The 21,721-nt window shown below is 40.3% G+C and overlaps 1 protein-coding gene across 1 annotated transcript; it reads left to right on the top strand.

The window, feature by feature from the left end:
• The first annotated feature begins 18,148 nt into the window (after positions 1-18,148).
• LOC108944140 (uncharacterized) lies at positions 18,149-19,785 on the top strand. Its single transcript, XM_018768888.1, has 2 exons — positions 18,149-18,294; positions 19,329-19,785. The coding sequence occupies exons 1-2, from the start codon at positions 18,149-18,151 to the stop codon at positions 19,783-19,785; spliced, it is 603 nt and encodes a 200-aa protein (XP_018624404.1).
• The last annotated feature ends 1,936 nt before the right edge of the window (positions 19,786-21,721 follow it).

Genomic DNA, 21,721 nt, shown 5'->3' with positions numbered 1-21,721 from the left:
CATGAAGGCGAACAATCTCCTGAATATAAATCCGATCCAGCTATTCGGAAGAATAGGTAGTCATGACTGGAATAAAGTATGCAAACTTGATCACTCTGTCCATAATGACCCACACTGCACTGAATATCCTCAAGGTCCGTGGAAGCCCAACTAAAAAAACCGTAGTGATGCGCTCCCACTTCCACTCCGGAATATCAATCCTCTAAAGCAAACCACCAGGTTTCTGATGCTCGTACTTCACCTGCTGACAGTTCAAACACTGAGCAGCATACTCAAAAATATTCTTCTTCATCCTCCGCCACGAATAGTGCTACCTAAAATCATGATACATCTTTGCGGCCCATGGATGAATGGAATACCGTGAACTATGGGCCTCTTCAAGAATCAACTATCGTAACCCATCCACTTTTAGAACACAAATCCGACCTTGTAGCCTTAATACCCCATCATTACCAGTAGTAACCTCCTTAGCATCACTGTGTTGCACTATGTCCCTAGGGATAAGCAAATGGGATTCATCATACTAACGCGCCTTGATGAGCTTAAACAAAGAAGACAGTGAAACCACGCAAGCAAGAACCCGGCTAGGCTCCGAAATATCCAACCTCACGAACTGAATGGCCAAAGCTTGAACATCCAATGCTAACGGTCTCTTCCAGCTGGTATGTAAGCAAGACTCCCCATGCTCTCAACCTTCCTACTCAAAGTATCGGCCACCACATTGGCCTTCCCCGAATGATAAAGAATGGTGATATCATAGTCCTTTAATAGCTCTAACTACCTCAGTTACCTTAAGTTCAAATCCTTTTACTTGAATAAGTGTTGGAGACTTCTGTGATATGTGAACACCTCACAAGACACGTCGTAAAGATAATGCCTCCAAATCTTGAGCGCATGAACAATGGCTGCCAACTCCAAATCATGTACAGGGTAGTTCTTCTCATGGGGCTTCAATTGACGTGAAGCATAAGCAATAACTCTACCATCCAACATTAACATATATCCAATGCCAATCCATGAAGCATCACAATAGACTGTATAAGAACCCGATCCCGAAGGCAAAATCAGAGCTGGATCTGTAGTCAAGGGAGTCTTGAGCTTCTAAAATATTTCCTTACACTCATAAGACCACCTGAATAGGACACCCTTCTGCGTCACTCTAGTTAGTATGGTTACTATAGATGAAAACCCCTCCACAAACCGGCGATATACCCAGCCAACCCAAGGAAATTTCGAATCTCAATAGAAGTGGATGGTCTAGGCCGACTCTGAACTGCCTCAATCTTCTTCAGATCCACCTTAATCCCATCGCTGGATAATACATGACCAAAAAATACCACTGAATCAAGCCAAAACTCGCACTTGGAGAATTTAGCATACAACTTATTCTCCCTCAAATTTTGGAGTACAATCCTAAAATGCTTCTCATGATCCTCCCGGCTGCGAGAATACACCAATATATTTGATAGCCTTATCATATTTGATACGAATGCTAGGAATTTGGTTTTTGTCCGAATAAAAAGGGACCTTCACACTTAACGGGAGGTGGTGATCATAATAATAGTAAGAACTCGCATTGCTAGTTGATGTAAGCTTTAGCTAGGTGATCTGCTACTTGATTTGCCTCTCTGAAGCAATGTCTAATCCTGAGATTACCCTGCTTCAGAATTTGTTGAATGTCATCAACTGTCTTGTTCATTCTATAGCCTTCTTATCCGCAATCATCTGAGTAATAGCTAAGACATTCTCCGTGCACCACTTAGTTTCAAATTTTGCCGCAAGAGCTTTAGCAAATGTACTGGTGCTGCACTGGATAGGAAAATAGAAGGCCATAATTAAGTCACCCTTATCATCTCTAAGTATACCTCCCATGATTCCCTACCATGTTCCATCGAGACTACCATCTATGTGGAGCTTGATTGTTCTATTCTCTTGTAGATTCAGGGAACTGGTTTTAATCTGATCATCTTATCACTAAAATAGATCCAGGGCAATGTCAAGTTGTTGTCAGGGAAAGCCTTATTAATAGTAGCTTGTGTCAACAACTAATATTTGCACCATTCTAAATAAATAGAAGATCTTCTTGTAACCATATTTGCATGCACTACGTTTCTTCCATAGCTCCAAATAAATGATAACTGGGGTGTTTTGCAACGTTAATTTATGAAAAACATTAACTGACCTCTCTTGATACCATGTATTAGTCGTGCTTCTGATATTACCCTAGTGATACGTAATTCCCAAAGGTCCATCAAACAGTCTTCAGATGAAGTTAGTAGTTTCTCCTTCCACAAAGACATGTGGACAGTTTCTGTGTTTGGACACTTACACATCTCGATATAATCTGCTTCCCAAACCTTGTGATGACTTCGTCAAATGGTAACTTTCCCAGCCAGAGTCTCCAAGTTAAGAATGAAATTTTGAATGGTATTGAACTATGCCAGACTTTATAGAAAAATGGATTATTTGGTTTGCATGCTCTAATATATTTCCAAGCTGATTTATTGTTATACTTCTCATTATCAATAAGGTCCCAGTAGACTTTGTCCTGAAGATTTTGTCTGCCTACATCAATTGTTTCAATGTGTTTCACCAGGTGATTAGGGAGTAATTCCTCAAGTTTTTCTAAATTCCATTCCACATTCTGAGTATAGTACTTGACCAAACTCTTGGTACTTTTAGGGGTATTAGGGATAGTAGCAGCTATAGGACCTTTGCCCGTCCAATTGTCCCACCAAAAGATGCAACTTCCTGAATTCACTTGCCAGATCATATGACTTTCTACTCTCTTTCTTACCCGAGTCAAGCTTTTCCATAGGTATGAGTTTCCTGAAACCCGAACTTTAGAAGTAGGGTGAGCTCTTATACAGTATTTGTGCTTCACAAAAGTAGCCCATAAAGATGGTGTTAATCTAAATCCCTACCATCTTTTAGTTGATAATACTTTACTGAATTACTTCATGCTTTTGACTCTGACTCATCCATCATCGATAGGATAGTATAAGTTCCTCCATGAGCTCTAGTGATGTTTCTTTTGATTCCCATTGGACCTTCAAAAGAAATTAGCAAGATGTTTCTCTAGCAACTTATAGGTGCCAATAGGTGGAGACATAGCACTTAGAGTATAAGTTGGTAAAGCTTGAAGGACATGTTTGATTAGAACCATTCTTCCTTCATGAGATAGCATTCTGCCCTGCTAAGCATTAAGTCTTGTGATAACTTTCTGATTCATGTTGTCAAAGTATTATATCTTTTTCCTCCCCACATAAACTGGACACACAAGATATGTGAATCTAAACTCCTTCTCCATGAAGCCTGTACATTCTCAGAATTGATCCTTAAATCACAAGCACTATAAAACTAATTAGGTTATTATGGCAGTTTTCTAAGCGTATTACGGTGGTTTCAAACCGTCTCTATGTGCATCAATAGCTGTTCAATAGTACGCCGGTGTCACAAGCCAAAATTTACAAGTCGAGATGGCATCTAACCCAACCCGCTAGGTAAGACAACAGTCACACAATAACAATGAAATCAAATAAACATGGTCTAATAACGCAATAGTGGAAGAATATCATAAATTATCTGAGAATAAAACCATAATAATGCTACAACCAACCCCAAAATTTGGTGTCAACGAGTAGACGAGCACTACCGAATAACAAGATACAAGTAAAATCCTCTAATACAATTGTCTGAATAATAGAACAGTAAAGATAGAAATAACTGAAGAGGAACATTAAGGATTGCGGATGACATAGCAGTTGCCTCGTAGGTTCCCAAAGGCTGGCAACAACTCAAGTCTAGAAATCACCTCGACCAGATGTACCTGGATTTACACACGAAGTGCAGAGTATAGTATGAGTACAACCAACTCCATGTACTCAATAAGTAACAACACTAACATTGGGCTGAAAGCAGTGACGAGCTCAGAACAATAGTCAAACGCCAATATCAATAGCTTGTTCACATTTCAGAATATAAAGGAAAACACGTAGAAACAAGTAGCTCAATGATATCATGTTAAGCTTGTTCACATTTCAGATGTTTAGACATGCTTTCAAGTATGACGGTTAAATCCCAATACATATAAAACATTTCATTTAACAGCTAGCATGTGAAAGGTACACCTTTATGCCTACATGTCAAGTATACATGTCAATCAACAATATCATGGTGGATCCATAAATACTCACACTTAGAACTTTACGGGTGCCTGTCATAACTGCCCATCATCAAAGAACATATACAAAACACTGTGTTTTCGCCTATTACTGGCATGTCAAACTCCGAAAGGCAGATCCTACCCAAGCGCTAATCATAATCATCTAGCTTAATAGTGAGACCTGGTGCGTGCGTTGCCCCAAAACAATAACACTTAGCCTAATATGGTTCTGGTGTACGCGGTACCTCAAAATCAATACCAAACCAGCTCTATGCACCAAACTTAGCCATTTACCATCCATGTATCAGATAAACACATCTCCAAATGCTCAGTTTAAAAGTGTTACACATAAGAGGGATCAACAACATGTGAGGAATCAATTAAGAAATACTGAGACAGATATATCATACTCAGATATAGCTTCATGACTAAGAACATGTGTACAAATAAGGCATGTAGCTCTAAGACAGCAAGAATAGCCCTATCATGTTTCAAACAAATAGCACTTAGCCTAGACATGATGTCTAACATGAGTCACTGTTCAAACGATTAAACAAGCAGGGGAAACGCGGGGATCACAACATATGATAGCAAAACAATCCCGGTAATAGCCTAAAGGCCTCCCCAAACCATGAACACACAGGTGCACGCACACGCCCGTCACCTAGCGCGTACGTCACCCCAATATCTTTCATATAATGTAGTTCACATTGTGAAATACCCTCAGATCCAAGTATGATGTGTTACTTACCTCAAAATACGTAAATCAATACTCCAACTAGCCCTTCCCACATGTATCGGCCTCCGAGCGACTCGAATCTAGTTACGAACAACTCAATATCAACAAATAATATCGTAGGAAACAACTTCAAATAATAAAGTTTCGATCTATATCAAAGTCAAAAAGTCAAGCCTAAGCCCACACCTTGAAACCCAAATTTTTTTATAAATTCCGAACACCCACTCAATTACGAGTTCAACCATTCCAATTTCATCCAATTCCAACCTCGATTCGACCTTCAAATCCTCAATTTCACTTTAGGAAGTTTTACCAAAAATCTCCCATTTCTTCACTTTAATTCACTAACTAAATGCTAAACCAAAGATGGAATCTGAAATAATAACAAATCCGAGTCCAAAACACTTGCCCCGGTCCAAATCTTGAAAATCCCCTCCAAAATCGCCCAAAAACGAGCTCTCTGCTTCAAAATATGATATAATAACTCTAACCCTCGAAATGGGATTTAAACATTCTGCCCAGGTATTATACATTGCAATTCGCGGGACCTATATCGTGATCGCAAAGAGCAAATAATCACTTCTCTAAAAAATAATCTACCTGAACGCGAAGAAACAGTCGCGAACGCGATGGTTACCAGACTTGACACTTCGCAAACACGTGCACACTTTCGCGATTGCGTAGGCTTAAAGCCTGACGCCCCAGCTGACACCTCCTCTACGCGAACGTGTTACCCTACTCGTGACCACACTGACCTGAGCCTCTTAAAGCTTCGCGAATGCGATGAATAAATGACAACTGCCAGCAAAAACTCTTCGTGATCGCGAAAGAGGACACCAGATGCACAGAAATCAGCAGTCCAACAATGAAGGAAAATGGTCTGACACCCATCCAGAACACACCCGAGGCCTACAGGACCCCCTCCAGTCACACTAGCAGGTCCTAAAACACAATATGAATTTGCTCGAAGCCTCGAATCACATCAAACAATACCAAAATCACGAATCACACATTGATTCAACCCTAATGAACTAATGAACTTCCAACTTCTAAAACTAATGCCAAATCATATCAAATCAATTCCGAATGAGCTCAAATTTTGCACACAAGTCATAAATGACACAACGGGCCTACTCCAACTTCCGGAACAAAAAACCTACCTCGATATCAACAAAGTCAACTCTCGGTCAAACCTCTCAACCTTTCAAACCTTAAACTTTCCAATTTTCGCCAAAAATAATCAAATCAACCTACGGGGCTCCAAATCAACATCCAGACATACTCCTATGTCCAAAATCACCATACGAAGCTATCGGACCCATCAAAACTCCATTCCAGAGTCATCTATATAAAAGTCAAACTCCGATCAACTCTTGCAACTTAAGCTTCCAACCTTGAGTCTAAGTGTTCCAGTTCACTCTAAACCATCCCCGAAATCAAACCAACCACCCCGACAAGTCACATAATCACAAATGAACATAGAAGAAGCAATAAATAGGGGAACAGGGCTACAATACACAAAATGACCGGCCGAGTCATTACATTCTCCCCCTCTTAAGCAAACGTTCATCCTCGAACGGGTCAAGAATAATACCTAGAGTCTCAAATATATGTGGATAACTGATCCACATATCTCGCTCGTCCTACCAAGTAGCCTCCTCGGCTGGCTAACCTCTCCAATGAACTTTCACTGATGCAATATTCTTCGATCTTAACTTTCGAACCTAACGGTCCAAAATGACCACTAACTCCACATCATAAGTCAAATCCCCATCTAACCGAACCGCTTAACATGTGATGGATCACCATAATACTTATGGATCATAGAAACATGAAATACTAGGTGAACTCCCGATAGACTAGGTGGCAATGCAAGCTTGTAGGCCACCTCTCCAACTCTCTAGCACCTTAAAGGGACCAATATACCGAGGGATCAACTTGCCCTTCTTCCCGAACCTCATCACACCCTTCATGGGCGAAACTCGAAGCAACACCTTCTTACCCACTATGTATGCAACATCACGAACCTTCCAATCAAAGTAACTCTTCTACCTAGACTATGTTGTACGAAGCCAATCCTGAATCAACTTGACTTTCTCCAAAACACCCCAAACCAAATTAGTACCCAACAACCTAGCCTCTTCTAGGTAAAACCAACCAACTGGAGAACGACACCGCCTCCCATATAAGGCCTCATAAGGAGCCATCTGAATACTTGATTAGTAGTTGCTGTTATAAGAAAACTCTACAAGCGATAAGAACTGATCCCATGAACCTCGAAATCCATAACACAGGAGCGTAACATATCCTCTAAGATCTAAATAGTGCACTCGGACTGCTCGTCGGGTGAAATATTGTACTCAACTCAACTCGTATACCTAACTCACGCTGCATAGCTCTCTAGAAATACAATGTGAAATGCGTGCCGATCGGACATAATGGACACTAGCACGCCATGAAGACAAACAATATCACGGATAAAGATCTGAGCCAGATGCTCTGAAGAGTAAGTAGTCACAACCGGAATGAAGTGGGCAGACTTGGTCAGTCTATCCACAATAACCCATACTGTGTCACATTTCTTCAAAGTCTATGGGAGACCAATATCGAAATCAATGCTCCCACTTCCACTCGGGAATCTCAAGTCTCTAAAGCAAACCGCCCGACCTCTGATGCTTGTACTTCACCTGCTAGCAGTTCAAACACTGAGCCACAAACTCTACTATATCTTTCTTTATTCTTCTCCACCAATAGTGTTGCCTCAAATCCTGATACATCTTGGCGTCACCTGGATGAATGGAGTACCGCAAACTGCGTGCCTCCTCAAGAATCAACTCATGCAATCCATCCATATTAGGCACACAAATCCGACCCTGCATCAGCAACACCCCATCATCTCCAATAGAAACCTCCTTGGAATCACCGTGTTGCATCGTGTCCTTAGGGACAAGCAAATTGGGGTCATCATACTAACGTGCTCAGATGAGATCATACAAAGAAGACCGAGAAACCACACGAGCAATAACCCGGATAGGCTCCAAAATATCTAACCTCACAAACTGATTGGCCAAAGCCTAAACATCCAATGCTAGCGGTCTCTCACCAACTGGAATATATGCAAGGCTACCCATACTCACAACCTTTCTACTCAAGGCATCGGCCACCACATTGGCCTTCTGGGGATAATATAAAATAGTGATATCATAGTCTTATAATAGCTCTAACCACCTATCCTGTCTCAAGTCTAGATCCTTTTGCTTAACAAGTGTTGTAGACTCTGATGATCTGTGAAAACCTCACAAGACACGCCATAGAGATAGTGCCTCCAAATCTTCAATGCGTGTACAATGACTACCAACTCTAAATCATAAATCGGGTAGTTCTTCTCATAGGGATTCAGCAGATGCGAAGCATAAGAAATCACCCTGCCCTTCTACATCAAGACGCACCTGATGCTAACCCGCAAAGCATTACAATAAATTGTATATGGACCCAATGCTAACGGCAAAACTAGAACTAGAGTTGTAGTCAAGGTAGTCTTGAGATTCTAAAGCTTTCCTCACACTCATCGGACCAACTGAATGGGGAACCCTTCTAGGTCAATCTAGTCAAAGGTGCAAAAATGGATGAGAAACCCTCCACCTCGAGCTGGAAATGATGGTGGGGCTTGAATCGGACCCCAAGAACTAGAATAACCACTGAAAGTGCCCAGTACCGATGAACCCTGAATTGATAGAGCATGGTACGAGCTCTGAGCAGGAAGTACACTGAAAGATGACTAACCCAAATGAGTAATGTATGAACCATGGCTAACTAATTCACCACGATAAATCGGAAGAGCCATCTGAGCGGGCCTATAAAGATGACCTTTGCTGTGATGTGACTGACCTCGGAATGAGGTGCCACTGAAACCACCTGAACTACGGGGCCTCTTTACCCCCTTCTCTATGCGCTCAAGCCTACGAACCAACTCCAAGCACCTGGCAATCTCGACTACCTGGTCAAACCTAGCATCCGTCTCGGCCTCTCGAGCCAGATTGTAACGTAAATCATAGCTGAGGCCATCAATGAACCTCTTGATCCTCTCCTTCTCAGTGGGAACCAACCATATAGCATGACGAACCAAATCTGCGAATGGCATCTCATAATGAGTCAGAGTCATATCCCCATAGCGTAGCTGCTCAAAATATCTTCGCAGCTCCTCCATGCGAGTCTGTGGGACAAACTTCTCTAAAAAGAGAATGGAGAACTCTTTCCATGTATGTGGCGCTGCGCTAACTGGCCTGCTCAACTCATAGACCTGCCACCATCTATAGGCTTCCCCTATAAACTAAAAAGTGATAAATGCAATTCCACTAGTATCCAAAATACCCGATGTGCGAAGAATTCACTGACAATGGTTTAGAAACTCTTGTGCATCCTCTGACTACTCCCCGCTGAACTCTGGAGGCTTAAGCCTCACAAACCGCTCCAGTATCTTATGCTCCTCATCACTCATAGGTGGACCAACCTCGGCCCGAGCAGCAGTAACCAACTGGGCTAGTAATTCCCCCGGTGTTTAGAGTCCCTAAGATAGTTGCTCTGGAGTACGGGCGGCAGGAGTTTAGGCACATCCTCCCACCTATGAAATGCCTGGAGCAACTGGAACCGCAACCGCCTGAGCCAGGCTCGTGCACACAGTCAAAATGTAGGTTAAGGCCTCCTGAAGGCCAGGAATAATGATGGGTACTGGTGGTGCTTGAGCTGGCCCCGCCTGCTCAACAATATCGTGTACCTGCTCCCAAACTGGATCGACCGGTGGCTCCACATGTGTTTCCTGGATGTAGTAAGAGCCACACCTCGGCCTCTACCGCGGCCCCATCCTCTCGCAGCCCTAATTGGTGGTACTCAAAGAATATCATAAAGTATCTGAGAATAAAACTATAATAATACTACAACCAACCCCATAATCTGGTGTCAACGAGTACACGAGCACTACCGAATAACAAGATACAAGTAAAATCCTCTAATACAACTGTCTAAACAATATAACATTAAAGATAGAAATATCTGAAACACAATTTCAAGGACTGCAGACGACATAGCAGCTACCTCGTAGTCTCCCAAAGGCTAGCAGCAACTCAAGTCTGGAAATCGCCTCGACCGGATGTACCTGGATCTGCACATGAAGTGTAGAGTGTAGTATGAGTACAACCGACCGCATATACTCAATAAGCAACAACATTAACCTTGGGCTAAAAGCAGTGACGAGCTCAAAACAATAGTCAATGCCAATATCAATAACCAGTAACAGTTCAGAATATGAAGGAAAGATCACAGAAATAAATAGCTCAATGATATCATGTTCAGCTTGTTCACATTTCAGAAGTTTAGACATGCTTTGAAGTATAACGGTTAAAGCCCAACACAGATAAAATATTTTATTTAACAGCTAGCGTGTGGAAGGTACACCTCTATGACTACATGTCAAGTATACATGTCAATCAACAATATCACGGTGGATCCATCAATATTCATACTTAGCACTGTACCGGTGCCCGACATAATTTTCCATCATCAAAGCACGTATACAAAACACTATGTATGCGCCCACTGCTAGCATGTGGACTCCGGAGGGGCAGATCCTACCCAACCACTAATCATAATCATGTAGCCCAATAGTAAGTCCTGGTGCACGCATCACCCCAAAACAATAACACTTAGCTCAATATGGGTCTGGCATACGCGTCACCTCAAAATCAATACCTAACTGTCTCTATGGCCCAAAATCAGTCATTTACCGTTCATGTCTCAAATAAACACATCGCAGAATGCTCAGTTAACAAGATTACACATAAGAAGGATCAATAACATCAGAGGAATCAAATAAGAAATACTGAGACAGAGACTTCATGCATGGATAGAGCTTCATGATTGAGAACATGTGTACAAATAAGGCATGTAGCTCTGAGACAGCAAGAATAGCCCTATCAAGTTTCAAATAAATAGCACTTAGCCTAGACATGATGTCTAAAATGAGTCACAGTTCAAATGATTAAACAAGTAGGGGAAATGCAGGGATAACACGATATGATAGCAAAACAAGCTCGGTAATAGCCTAAAGGCCTCCCCAAATCATGAACACATCGGTGCACGTATACACGCCCGTCACCTAGTGCGTACGTCACCCAATATCTTTCATATAACGTTGTTAACGGGGTTAAATACCCTCAAAGTTTAGATGTGTTTCTTACCTCTAAACGTGCAAATAAATACTCCAACAAGCCCATCCCACCCGTATCAACCTCCGAACGACTCGAATCTAGTCAAAAACAACTCAATATCACCAAATAATGACGTAGAAAACAACTTCAAACAATAAAGTTTCGATCTTTGACAAAGTCAAAAAGATAACCCCGGGCCCACACCTCAGAACCCAACAAAATTTCCAAATTCTGAACACCCACTCAATTACGAGTTCAACCATACCAATTTCATTCAATTCTGACCTTGATTCGAACTTCAAATCCTCAATTTTCACTTTAGGAAGTTTTACCAAAAGTCCTCCATTTCTTCACTTTAATTCACTAATTAAATGCTAAAAACAAAGATGAAATATGAAATAATAACAAATCCGAGTCAAAAGTACTTACCCCATTCCAAATCTTAAAACTTCCCTCCAAAATCGCCCAAAACCGAGCTCTCTATGTCAAAATGTGATATAATAACTCTAACCGTAGAAATGGGATTTAAACATTCTGCCCAGGTATTATACATCATGATCGCGAAGAACAAATAATCACTGCCTTCAAAAATAGTCTACGTGAACGCGAAGAAACAGTCGCGAGCGTGATGGTTACCAGACCTTACACTTCGCAAACGCATGCACACCTACGTGATCACGTGGGCTTAAAGCCTGACGCCCCAGCTGACACTTCCTCTACGCGAACATGTTACCCTACTCGCAACCGTGCTGACCCGAGCCTCTCAAAGCTTCACGAACGCGAGCTTAATATCGCGAACGCGATGAATAAATGACCACTGCCAGTTGCAACTCTTCGCGGTCGCGTCCCTTTCTTCGCGATCGCGAAAGAGAAAACCAGATGTAGAGAAATCAACTGTCCAACAATGAAGGAAAATGGTCTCACACCTATTCAGAATACACTCGAGGCCCCCAGGACCCCGTCCAATCACACCAACAAGTCCTAAAATACAATTCGAACTCGCTAGAAGCCTCAAATCACATCAAACAACACCAAAACCATGAATCGCATATCGATTCAAACTTAATGAACTTCCAACTTCTAAAACTAATGTTGAATCATATCAAACCAATTTTGAATGATTTCAAATTTTGCACATAAGTCATAAATGACACAACGGACCTACTCCAACTCTCGAAACTGAAATCTGAACCCGATATCGACAAAGTCAACTCTCGGGCAAGCCTCTCTACCTTCTAAACCTTCAACTTTCCAACTTTCGCCAAAAATAATCAAATCAACCTACGGGCCTCCAAATCAACATTTAGACATACGCCTAAGTCCAAAATCACCATACGAATCTATTTGAGTCATCAAAACTCCATTCTGGAGTTCTTTACACAAAAGTCAAACTTCGGTCAACTCTTCCAACTTAAGCTTCCAACGTTGGATCTAGGTGTCCCAATTCATTCTGAAACATCTCCGAAATCAAACCGACCATCCCGGCAAGTCACATAATCAAAAATGAACATAGAAGAAGCAATAAATAGGGGAACAAGGCTACAATACACAAAATGACCGATCGGATCATTACAGCTGGAATTACGTTCGCCACAATATTAAAACAGCAGTTTTTTGAAAACGGTCGTAATCGTGAGTTGCATAAAATAGTGGTTTATATGTTGCACATTACTAGGTTCCTAACCGACATAACTTTATGTAATGCCATCATTCACTCTATTTAATCGTGTGGTTTTGACCCACCATAATTCATATTCAACCGCCATAATCTTTAAGCTCTCTTTATTCATTTTTTACAATTTTATTCTTTTACATTTTTCACTCTATTATCACACCCATCTATTATATTAAAATCGGTTGTTGCTTTTATACTAGTTTGACACAAACATAAAAGAACTATCAATACAGTAAAAAAAGCTCATCTTATATATGGAAAATATAAGCAATTCAAAATTTACAGAAATGTAATAAAGTAGTGGTACTTTACATCCATCAAACACAACAATAAAAATATATATAATGTATCACAGAAATAATGTCCAATGAGCACTCGTATGATTACTTGATATTTATCCTAAAGTATATATATTTATATGTATATCGCCTCATGTTTTACTCGCATTTCGTGGATTTCGGATGTAAAATATATTGATTTATATAATTCGTGGTGTTTTTATGCGTAGGAATCATTTGGATGCAATTGGGGGTGAAAGGTGCGAGATTAGAGCCAAAACGGAGGAAAATGGGAAATGTTGAATTCCAGCGCCCCACGCCACCTGTGGCGCTGTGGACAAAATGTTTAAATTGCCAGCGCCCCACGCTGCCCTGGACGCTGGTGACAGGAATTTCTTCTACTTTGCCCCACACAATGTTATTTCAGCCCTAGACCTACCCAACGCATATAAAAGCAAGACTAAGCCTATTTTTGGAGGGGAGACGCCACTTTGAAGGGAACATACACACGAAAAACATCGGGGAGCGAGGATATGTCAGTTTTCTTCACCTTTTTTTAGTATTTTCAATTAACCAACACTTATGAAATTGTTTGATACTATCATGAGTGGCTAAAACCCATAGTTTTGGGGTTGTGATTTAGCCATGAATATTGTTGTTTAACGTTGACTTAACCTTAATTATAATTCACCAATATATGGTTGTTTTTTCAATTCTGTGATTAATTGTTTAAATGTCTGGCCAACAGTTAGGTTTTAATTACTATTTATGCTATGCTTGGGAAAGCCATGTTTAGATTAGAGAAGAATTAAAGAGAGCACGATCTTAGCTCTGAGGGGGGCGAATTTGTGGTTAGGATAGGAATATACCTAGTCATTGTGCTTAATTAAATATTATAATCTTAATGTGTTCTTAATAGATTGATTTAATAAGAATATAGGCGTTTATCTATTTTGAATAGGCGAGTAGTACTTCGAGAGAAGGCTATGAGTGCAATTATTCGATTAATTATCAACCATGAGTGAATTGTATGAAAGGGAGAGTTAACTAGAACACAATAGTATTGGTGAATCGATCACAACCCTGAAATATTTGTCTCTACTGAATACACAATAATTATTTTGCTGCTTGATAATTTAGTTACTAGTTAGAATTATTGTTTAGTATAATCACACTTTTGAACTCGAACTGGCTCGACTGAATAACAATCTTGGTGAATTTAGTGGGTAGTTAATACAAGTCTCTATGGGTTCGACACTCGACTTATCATCTTATTACTTGTACGACCACGTATACTTGCGTGTGCGTTTTGGAGCAACAAGTTTTTGGTGCCGTTGTCGGGGACTTGAATATTGACTACTTTCTAGTTTTAGCTATAATTGTTTATTTCGTCAAGTCTAACGTTACTTAATTATTTCTATGCTCTCAGGAACCTTGATTGAATGCGAAGGGTCAGAAGCCAGGATAGACTTTAAGGCTTTGACCCCGAACTTGAGATAACATTTCACAAGAGGTTGAGGGAAGCAAGGGACACAAATAATCTCCAGGCATTTTTTCAATTTCTTGTGAACATGTCAGAGGAGCAACATATGGCGGCTCAGGAGGTGGCGATGCCCAACATTGCTAATGTCACCTCCAGCATTGTGAAGCCCAGAATTAATGGGTACTTTGAGCTGAAACAGAGCATGATCCAACTACTTCATGCGAATGGGCATTTTATGGGTCTTCCACACGAGGATCCACAACATCATATCTTGAACTTCTTGGAGATTAGTGATACTTACATTACTAATGGAGTCACTCCAGACTATGTAAGACTCACACTTTTCCCATTCTCTCTGTTGGGCGAAGCAAAGCGATGGCTGAAGGCAGAACTAGCTAATTCTATTATATCATGGAATAATCTGGCAAGGAAATTTTTGGCAAGGTTCTTCCCTTCAGGCAAAACAGCGAAGATCAGAAGTGAGATAGTTTTCTTCAAACAGAAACCGGGGGAGTCTTTATACTCAGCTTGGGAGAGGTTCAAGGGGCTGCTCCGAGACTATCCTCATCACAATCAGATAAATGAAGTGTTAGCTCATACTTTCATAGAAGGGATATATCTTGAGACAAAGATTGTGGTAGATGCTACAATTGGAGGTCAAGTGTTGGAGAAAAGCTTTGATGAGATATATGCGTTATTGAACAAATTCTCCAAAAGCAATCCTGATTGGCAAGGAGAGATGGGCAGACACAGAATGCAAAAATCTGCAAGGGTTCTCGAGTTAGATGTCATCTCTGCATTATCAGCGCAGATTTCCACATTGACCAACCAAGTCAATCAGATGACCTTGGTTATTAACAAGTAACAAGCCCAACCAGTGCAACCGGTTCAATTGTTTTGTGAAGTATGTGGAGAGGGTCACACAAACGACTTATGCCTAGTTAATCCAGAGTCTGTCTATTTTGTTGGTAATGCAAATAGGGGCCAGACGAACCAGTATGGGAACACGTACAATCCTAACTAGAAGAACAACCCAAACTTCTCTTGGGGTGAAAACCAAGGTGCTCAGAATCAGTACAGGCCACAAGCACCTCAACAACAATATAGACCACATCAGGCTTAACAACATGCAAACTCGATGAGTCACCTTGAGGATATTATGAGGAAATTAATGGCTGACCAGCAGGCCCAAGCAGTAGAGATGATGAAGAAATTAATGACTGACCAGCAGGCCCAAGCAGCAGCGATGAAAAATTTAGAGCGACAAATGGGGCAACTTGCTAGTGCTCAAAATACTCGACCAATTGGAGCTTTTCCAAGCGACACCGAGGCTAATCCTAAGGCATATATTAATGCTTTTTCATTGAGGAATGGGAGACAGTTAGAAGAAGTCTAGACAAAAAAGAGAAAACATGTGATCTTTAATGAGAAGTCAGCCACCATAGAGGGAGAATCGGAAAAATCAAAGGAGTCAGAGAAGCCAGCTGAAGATGTGGTGGCTAAGCAACCCCCACTATTCGTTGCGAGGCCACCACCCCCATTCCCTCAAAGATTGCAGAAAGTTAAGGATACTGTCGTGTATAAAAAGCTACTTGATATTTTGAAGCAGGGGCAAATCAAGATTCCACTAGTAGACATCCTGCAAGAAGTGCCCAATTATGCTAAATACATTAAGGATATAGTGGCAAATAAAAGGAGGTTGACCGAGTTCTAGACTGTGGCACTCACTGAGGAATGTAGCTCAAGAATTCAAAGTAAGCTACCTCAGAAATTGAAGGATCTGGGTAGTTTCACTATCCAAATCTCGACTGGTAAACATGTAGTCAGGCGAGATTTATGTGATCTTGGAGCAAACATTAATTTGATGCCGCTATCTATGTTCAGACAATTGGGGTTGGGTGAGCCGTACCCAACAACGGTAATCTTACAGTTGGCTGATCGCTCCCTTGCTCATCCTGAAGGAGTGATTGAAGATGCGTTAGTTCAAGTGGGTTCTTTCATCCCTACTGATTTCATTATCTTGGACTACGAGTCTGATCAGGAAGTCCCATTTATTTTGGGGCGTCCATTCTTAGCCACGGACCGAGCTATTATTGATGTATGCGAAGGAAAGATGACGATGAGAGTGGGTGATCGAGTGGAGATATTCAATGTGTATAAAGCACTCAGATTGCCAGTCCACTATGAAGAGCTATCCATGATTTTTGTGGTGGAAAGCACTGCTACGTCATTGGTGCCTTATATGAGCCCCATAGATCCTCTTGAACAAGCTTTTGATTCGGGATGAAGAAGACAGTGAAGACGAGATGATGGTATAAATTAAGCAAGTACTTGACATGTCTTACAGTTATGTCCATGGGTTTGGGAGATTTAAGGAGTTGGACACGCCTGTCACTCTGACCCCTCCCAAGCCATCTATTGAAGAAGCTCCAAAGCTAGAGCGTAAGCCCCTTCCAACGCATCTGTGCTATGCTTATTTGGGGAACTCTGAGACATTGCCAGTTATTATCTCATCCAAATTGACTAATGTACAAGAAGAAAAATTACTCTGTATACTCCGTGAGCATAAAAAGGCTATAGGGTGGACAATTGCTGACTTCAAGGGAATCAGTCCATCATTTTGCATGCATAAAATATTTCTGGAAGATGGACACCGCCCCAGTGTTGAGCAGAAAAGGAGATTAAATCCCATTATGAAAGAGATCGGGAAGAAAGAAGTAATTAAGTGGCTCGATGCAGGTATCATATTTCCCATCTCTGATAGCAATTGGGTAAGCCCAGTGCAATGTGTGCCTAAAAAGAGGGGGATGATTGTGGTAGAGAATGAGAAAAATGAGCTAATTCCTACTCGCACAGTGACGGGGTGGAGAGTTTGCATTGATTACAGAAGGCTCAACAAAGCAACCTGCAAGGACCACTTTCCACTTCTATTCATTGACCAAATGTTGGACAGATTGGTGGGGAATGAATGTTATTGCTTCCTTGATGCTTATTCGGGGTACAACCAGATTGTCATATGCCCAGAGGATCAGGAGAATATCAATTTTACTTGTCTTTATGGAACTTTCGCCTTTAAGCGAATGTCGTTTGGTCTTTGTAATGCACCAGCCACTTTTCAGAGATGCATGATGGCTATTTTCACCGATATGATGGGAAAATTTGTGGAAGTCTTCATGGATGATTTTTTAGTAGTTGGCTCTTCTTATGATGACTGTTTGAAAAATTTGAGCAAGGTGTTGGCCCGTTGTGAAGAAACAAAACTAGTGTTGAATTGGGAAAAATGCCATTTTATGGTGCAAGAGGGCATCGTATTGGGCCACAGAATGTCAAGGAGCAGCATTGAAGTTGATAAGGTGAAGGTGGAGGCGGTTGAAAAATTACCTCCACCCATTTCTGTGAAGGGTTTTCGGAGTTTCTTGGGACACACGGGATTCTATAGACACTTTATTAAGGATTTTTCAAACATTACTACTCCCTTGTGAAGGTTTCTTGAAAAGGAGGTACAATTTTGATGACGCCTGCCTGAAGGAATTTGAAGAGCTCAAAAAGTAGTTGGTGGTTGCCCCATTATTGCGGCACCGGATTGATCCTTACAATTTGAACTTATGTGTGATACAATTGACCATGCTATTGGAGCAGTGCTAGGCCAGAGGAAGGACAAGATATTTTATTCCATGTACTATGCGAGTAAGACTCTTGATGATGCACAACTGAATTACACCACCACTGAAAAGGAGTTGTTGGCTGTTGTGTGAGCCTTTGAGAAATTTCGGGCATACTTGGTGGGAACAAAAGTCATAATCCATACCGATCATGCAGCAAGCAGGTATCTATTTACAAAAAAAGAATCCAAGGCTATATTGATGCGTTGGGTTCTGTTGTTGCAGGAATTTGATGTAGAAATACGAGATAGAAAGGGCACAGAGAACCAAGTAGTTGACCATCTATCAAGGCTGGAATAGCATGACCACGTGGAGGAGGGTGGACGAATTAAAAAGGCATTTCCTAATGAGCAACGTTTTTCTACTACCCAAGACTCTCCCCCATGGTACGCGGACTATCTGAATTATCTTGTGAGTGGGGTACTTCCTCTTGATATTTAATCGGAAGCTAGAAAGAGTTTTCTACATTATGTGAACTTCTACTACTGGGATGAGCCATACTTGTACAAGCAGTGTGTTGATCAGTTGATGAGGAGATGCATTCTAGAAAAGGAGCTGGAATTAGTGTTGTATGATTTTCATGCATCACCTTATGTAGGCCATCATGGAGGCGATAGAACAACTGCAAAGGTATTATAATCCGGGTTCTTTTGGCCGACATTATTCAAGGATGCCCATGCATTTGTTAAGAAGTGTGACCAATGTCAAAGAACAGGAACAATCACAAAGAGAAATGAGATGCCTTTGAACAACATCCTGGAGGTCGAGATTTTTGATGTGTGGGGGATAGATTTTATGGGACCATTCCCATTGTCCAGAGGAAATAAATACATCTTCCTAGCAGTTGACTACGTGTCAAAATGGGTAGAGGCAATTGCATTGCCAACAAATGATGCTATGGTGGTAGTTGCATTTGTGAAAAAGAACATATTTTTGAGGTTTGGGACTCCACGTGCCTTGATTAGTGATGAAGGGACACATTTTTGCAATCGGTTGTTGAATAATCTTCTAGCTAAATATGGAGTCTGCCATAGAGTTGTTATCATCCTCAAACAAGTGGACAAGCTGAGATGTCTAACAGATAAATAAAGTAAATATTAGAGAATAAGGTGAGTGTGAATAGGAAGGATTGGGCTGCAAAGTTAGATGATGCCTTGTGGGCATATAAAACTGCATACAAAACACCAATTGGGGCGTCTCTGTATAAGCTTGTCTATGGGAAGGCATGTCACTTGCCTGTTGAACTTGAACACAAGGCGTACTGGGCCATTAAAAAGTTGAATATGGACCTTGAAGTCACGGGCGAGAAGAGACTATTGCAGTTGAATGAGTTAGATGAGTTCAGGCTGCACTCTTACGAAAATGCTAAGCTTTACAAAGAGAAAATAAAAAGATGGCATGACAAGTGTATCAAACCACTTCACTTCGAACCAGGCCAACAAGTATTATTGTTCAATTTTAGGCTCAAGTTGTTTCCTGGGAAGTTAAAATCGAGATGGTCAGGACCATTTGAGGTGGTAAGAGTCACTCCTTATGGTGCAATTAAGATACGCGCTTTAAATGGTGAAAGAAATTTTTAGTGAATGGATACAGAGTCAAGCACTATTGGGGAGGAATAATTGGTCGTGAGAAGACCAAAGTAGTACTCGCTGATGAGTAAGCGAGATCCTGCGTTATGCCGTGACATTAAATCAGGCGCTTGTTGGGAGGCAACCCAATTGTTATTGCTTTCATAGCTTAGTTTTTTTTTTAAAAATTTAGTTAGAGTAGACTAGAGTTTGCATTTTTTGTAGACATAGAATTTATAGGTAGAATGATGTGGGGCATAGGGATTTCGTGACATATGGGCGGTACGTCTCTGAGATGGGGATTAATTTGAAAGCTTTAGAAAAGAACTTCCCTGACGTGTTGATAACAACATGATAGGGGTCCAAGAAGTACTAAAGAAGGTCAAGAAACGTGCAGAAGCTAAAAGAAAATAAAGAAACGAAAAATAAGACAGACATTAAAGATAGATTGAATTCAAGAGAGAGTTTCTTGAATTCAAGAATTTTATTCTTGAAGTTGAATCCTAACAACAACAATTAGCTAACGAAGAACTAATCGCCTTTGGTAGAGACTTAAAAATAAGAGATAGATTGTGAAACCCGATCCTTTAGAATAACAAGAACAACAATAAGTCTAAACTTAAGGTGGTAAGATTAAACTCTTTTGAAATCTTAGATCACTTCTAGGCATTCAATAAAGGTGATAAGTTTAGGCTTATTGTTGTTCTTGTTATTCTAAAGGGTCGGATTTCACAATCTATCTCTTATTTTTAATTCTCTACTAAAGGCGATTAGTTCTTCGTTAGCTAATTTTTATTGTTAGGATTCAACTTTAAGAATAGACTTCTTGAATTAAAGAAACTCTTTCTTGAATTTAATCTATCTTTAAATTTTGTCTTCTTTTTGTTTCTTTATTTTCTTTAAGCTTCTGCACATTTCTTGACTTCCTTTAGTACTTCTTGGACCCCTATCGTGTTGTTATCAAGTGGAATCAGAGTATAGACTAATCAAGATTTCAATCTTGATAATCTTGGGAGGTTCTTGAGGCAAAAAAACCAAAAACAAAATCCAAAAACATTAAAAATGAAAATCAGCCCTAAAAAGTGTTATTGCTCATTATTATTTTCAGAATTCAAGTATTATTCGGTTTTCAAGTCAAAAAAGAAAACAAGAAGAGGGGATCCTAGTTCTTGAAGATTAAGGTACTTCTTTCCTATTTCCTAAATTCGTTTTTTTTCTACTAACTAGTTTCTATTCTTCCTAATTTTGGTCCTTCACTTTCGTTTTCCTTTTCTAACTCCATATTCTTGTCATTAAGGGTTGTGATTAGTAAGGTTTATTAATAAATCTAAATATTAACGACCATAAATTGCTTTGAATAAAAAAAGGAAGGAGAGGTGAGAGCATTATAGGGAAAAAAGCCAAATTTGAGAGATACATATTTTTTCTAATCTTTGTTCAAGATGTTTCAAACATGTAATTATGAATAAAGGAGGTGAACCATGACTCAACAACTTGAAAAGTCAAACTTGCAGTATGCCGAATGGAAGGAAGATAATGGCAAAATTATTTTTCAAACTAGAGCTAAAGTGCTATCTAAGATTTGTGCCCTAAAAATTGACAAGGAGTTTGGCTATAACTCAATTAGCACTTATAAGGTTGAGAAATTGAACTTGCCTTGTGTTGAGCATATTGAACCCTACATGTTGGGAGGAATAAAGGTAGATAAAAGAGTGTTATTACTATTCTCTATTGGAAGGTATGAGGATGAGATCTGGTGTGATGTGATTCCCATGAATAATTATCATATCTTGTTGAAAAAGACCTGCTATGTCTACAGAAGAGCTTCATATAATATGGAAAAAAAATAGATATTCTTTTGAGGTTAACGGGAAGAAGCTCATTCTTGGACCTTTGACTCCCTCACAAATTTATGAAGATTATAGACTATTATCAAAAAGAATTGTGA

Source organism: Nicotiana tomentosiformis, chromosome 11 (genome assembly GCF_000390325.3).
Source record: "Nicotiana tomentosiformis chromosome 11, ASM39032v3, whole genome shotgun sequence".
In the NCBI taxonomy this organism is placed as follows: Eukaryota; Viridiplantae; Streptophyta; class Magnoliopsida; order Solanales; family Solanaceae; genus Nicotiana; species Nicotiana tomentosiformis.
This window is presented reverse-complemented; position numbering and strand designations above follow the sequence as displayed.

What these genes read in the sequence shown, in the direction of transcription:
- LOC108944140 (XM_018768888.1), top strand. Translation starts at nt 18,149, where the DNA reads ATGTGTGATACAATTGACCATGCTATTGGAGCAGTGCTAGGCCAGAGG. An exon ending in AAGGAGTTGTTGGCTGTTGT is followed by an intron (nt 18,295 to 19,328) that starts GTGAGCCTTTGA and finishes GAGTGTGAATAG; the next exon opens with GAAGGATTGGGCTGCAAAGT.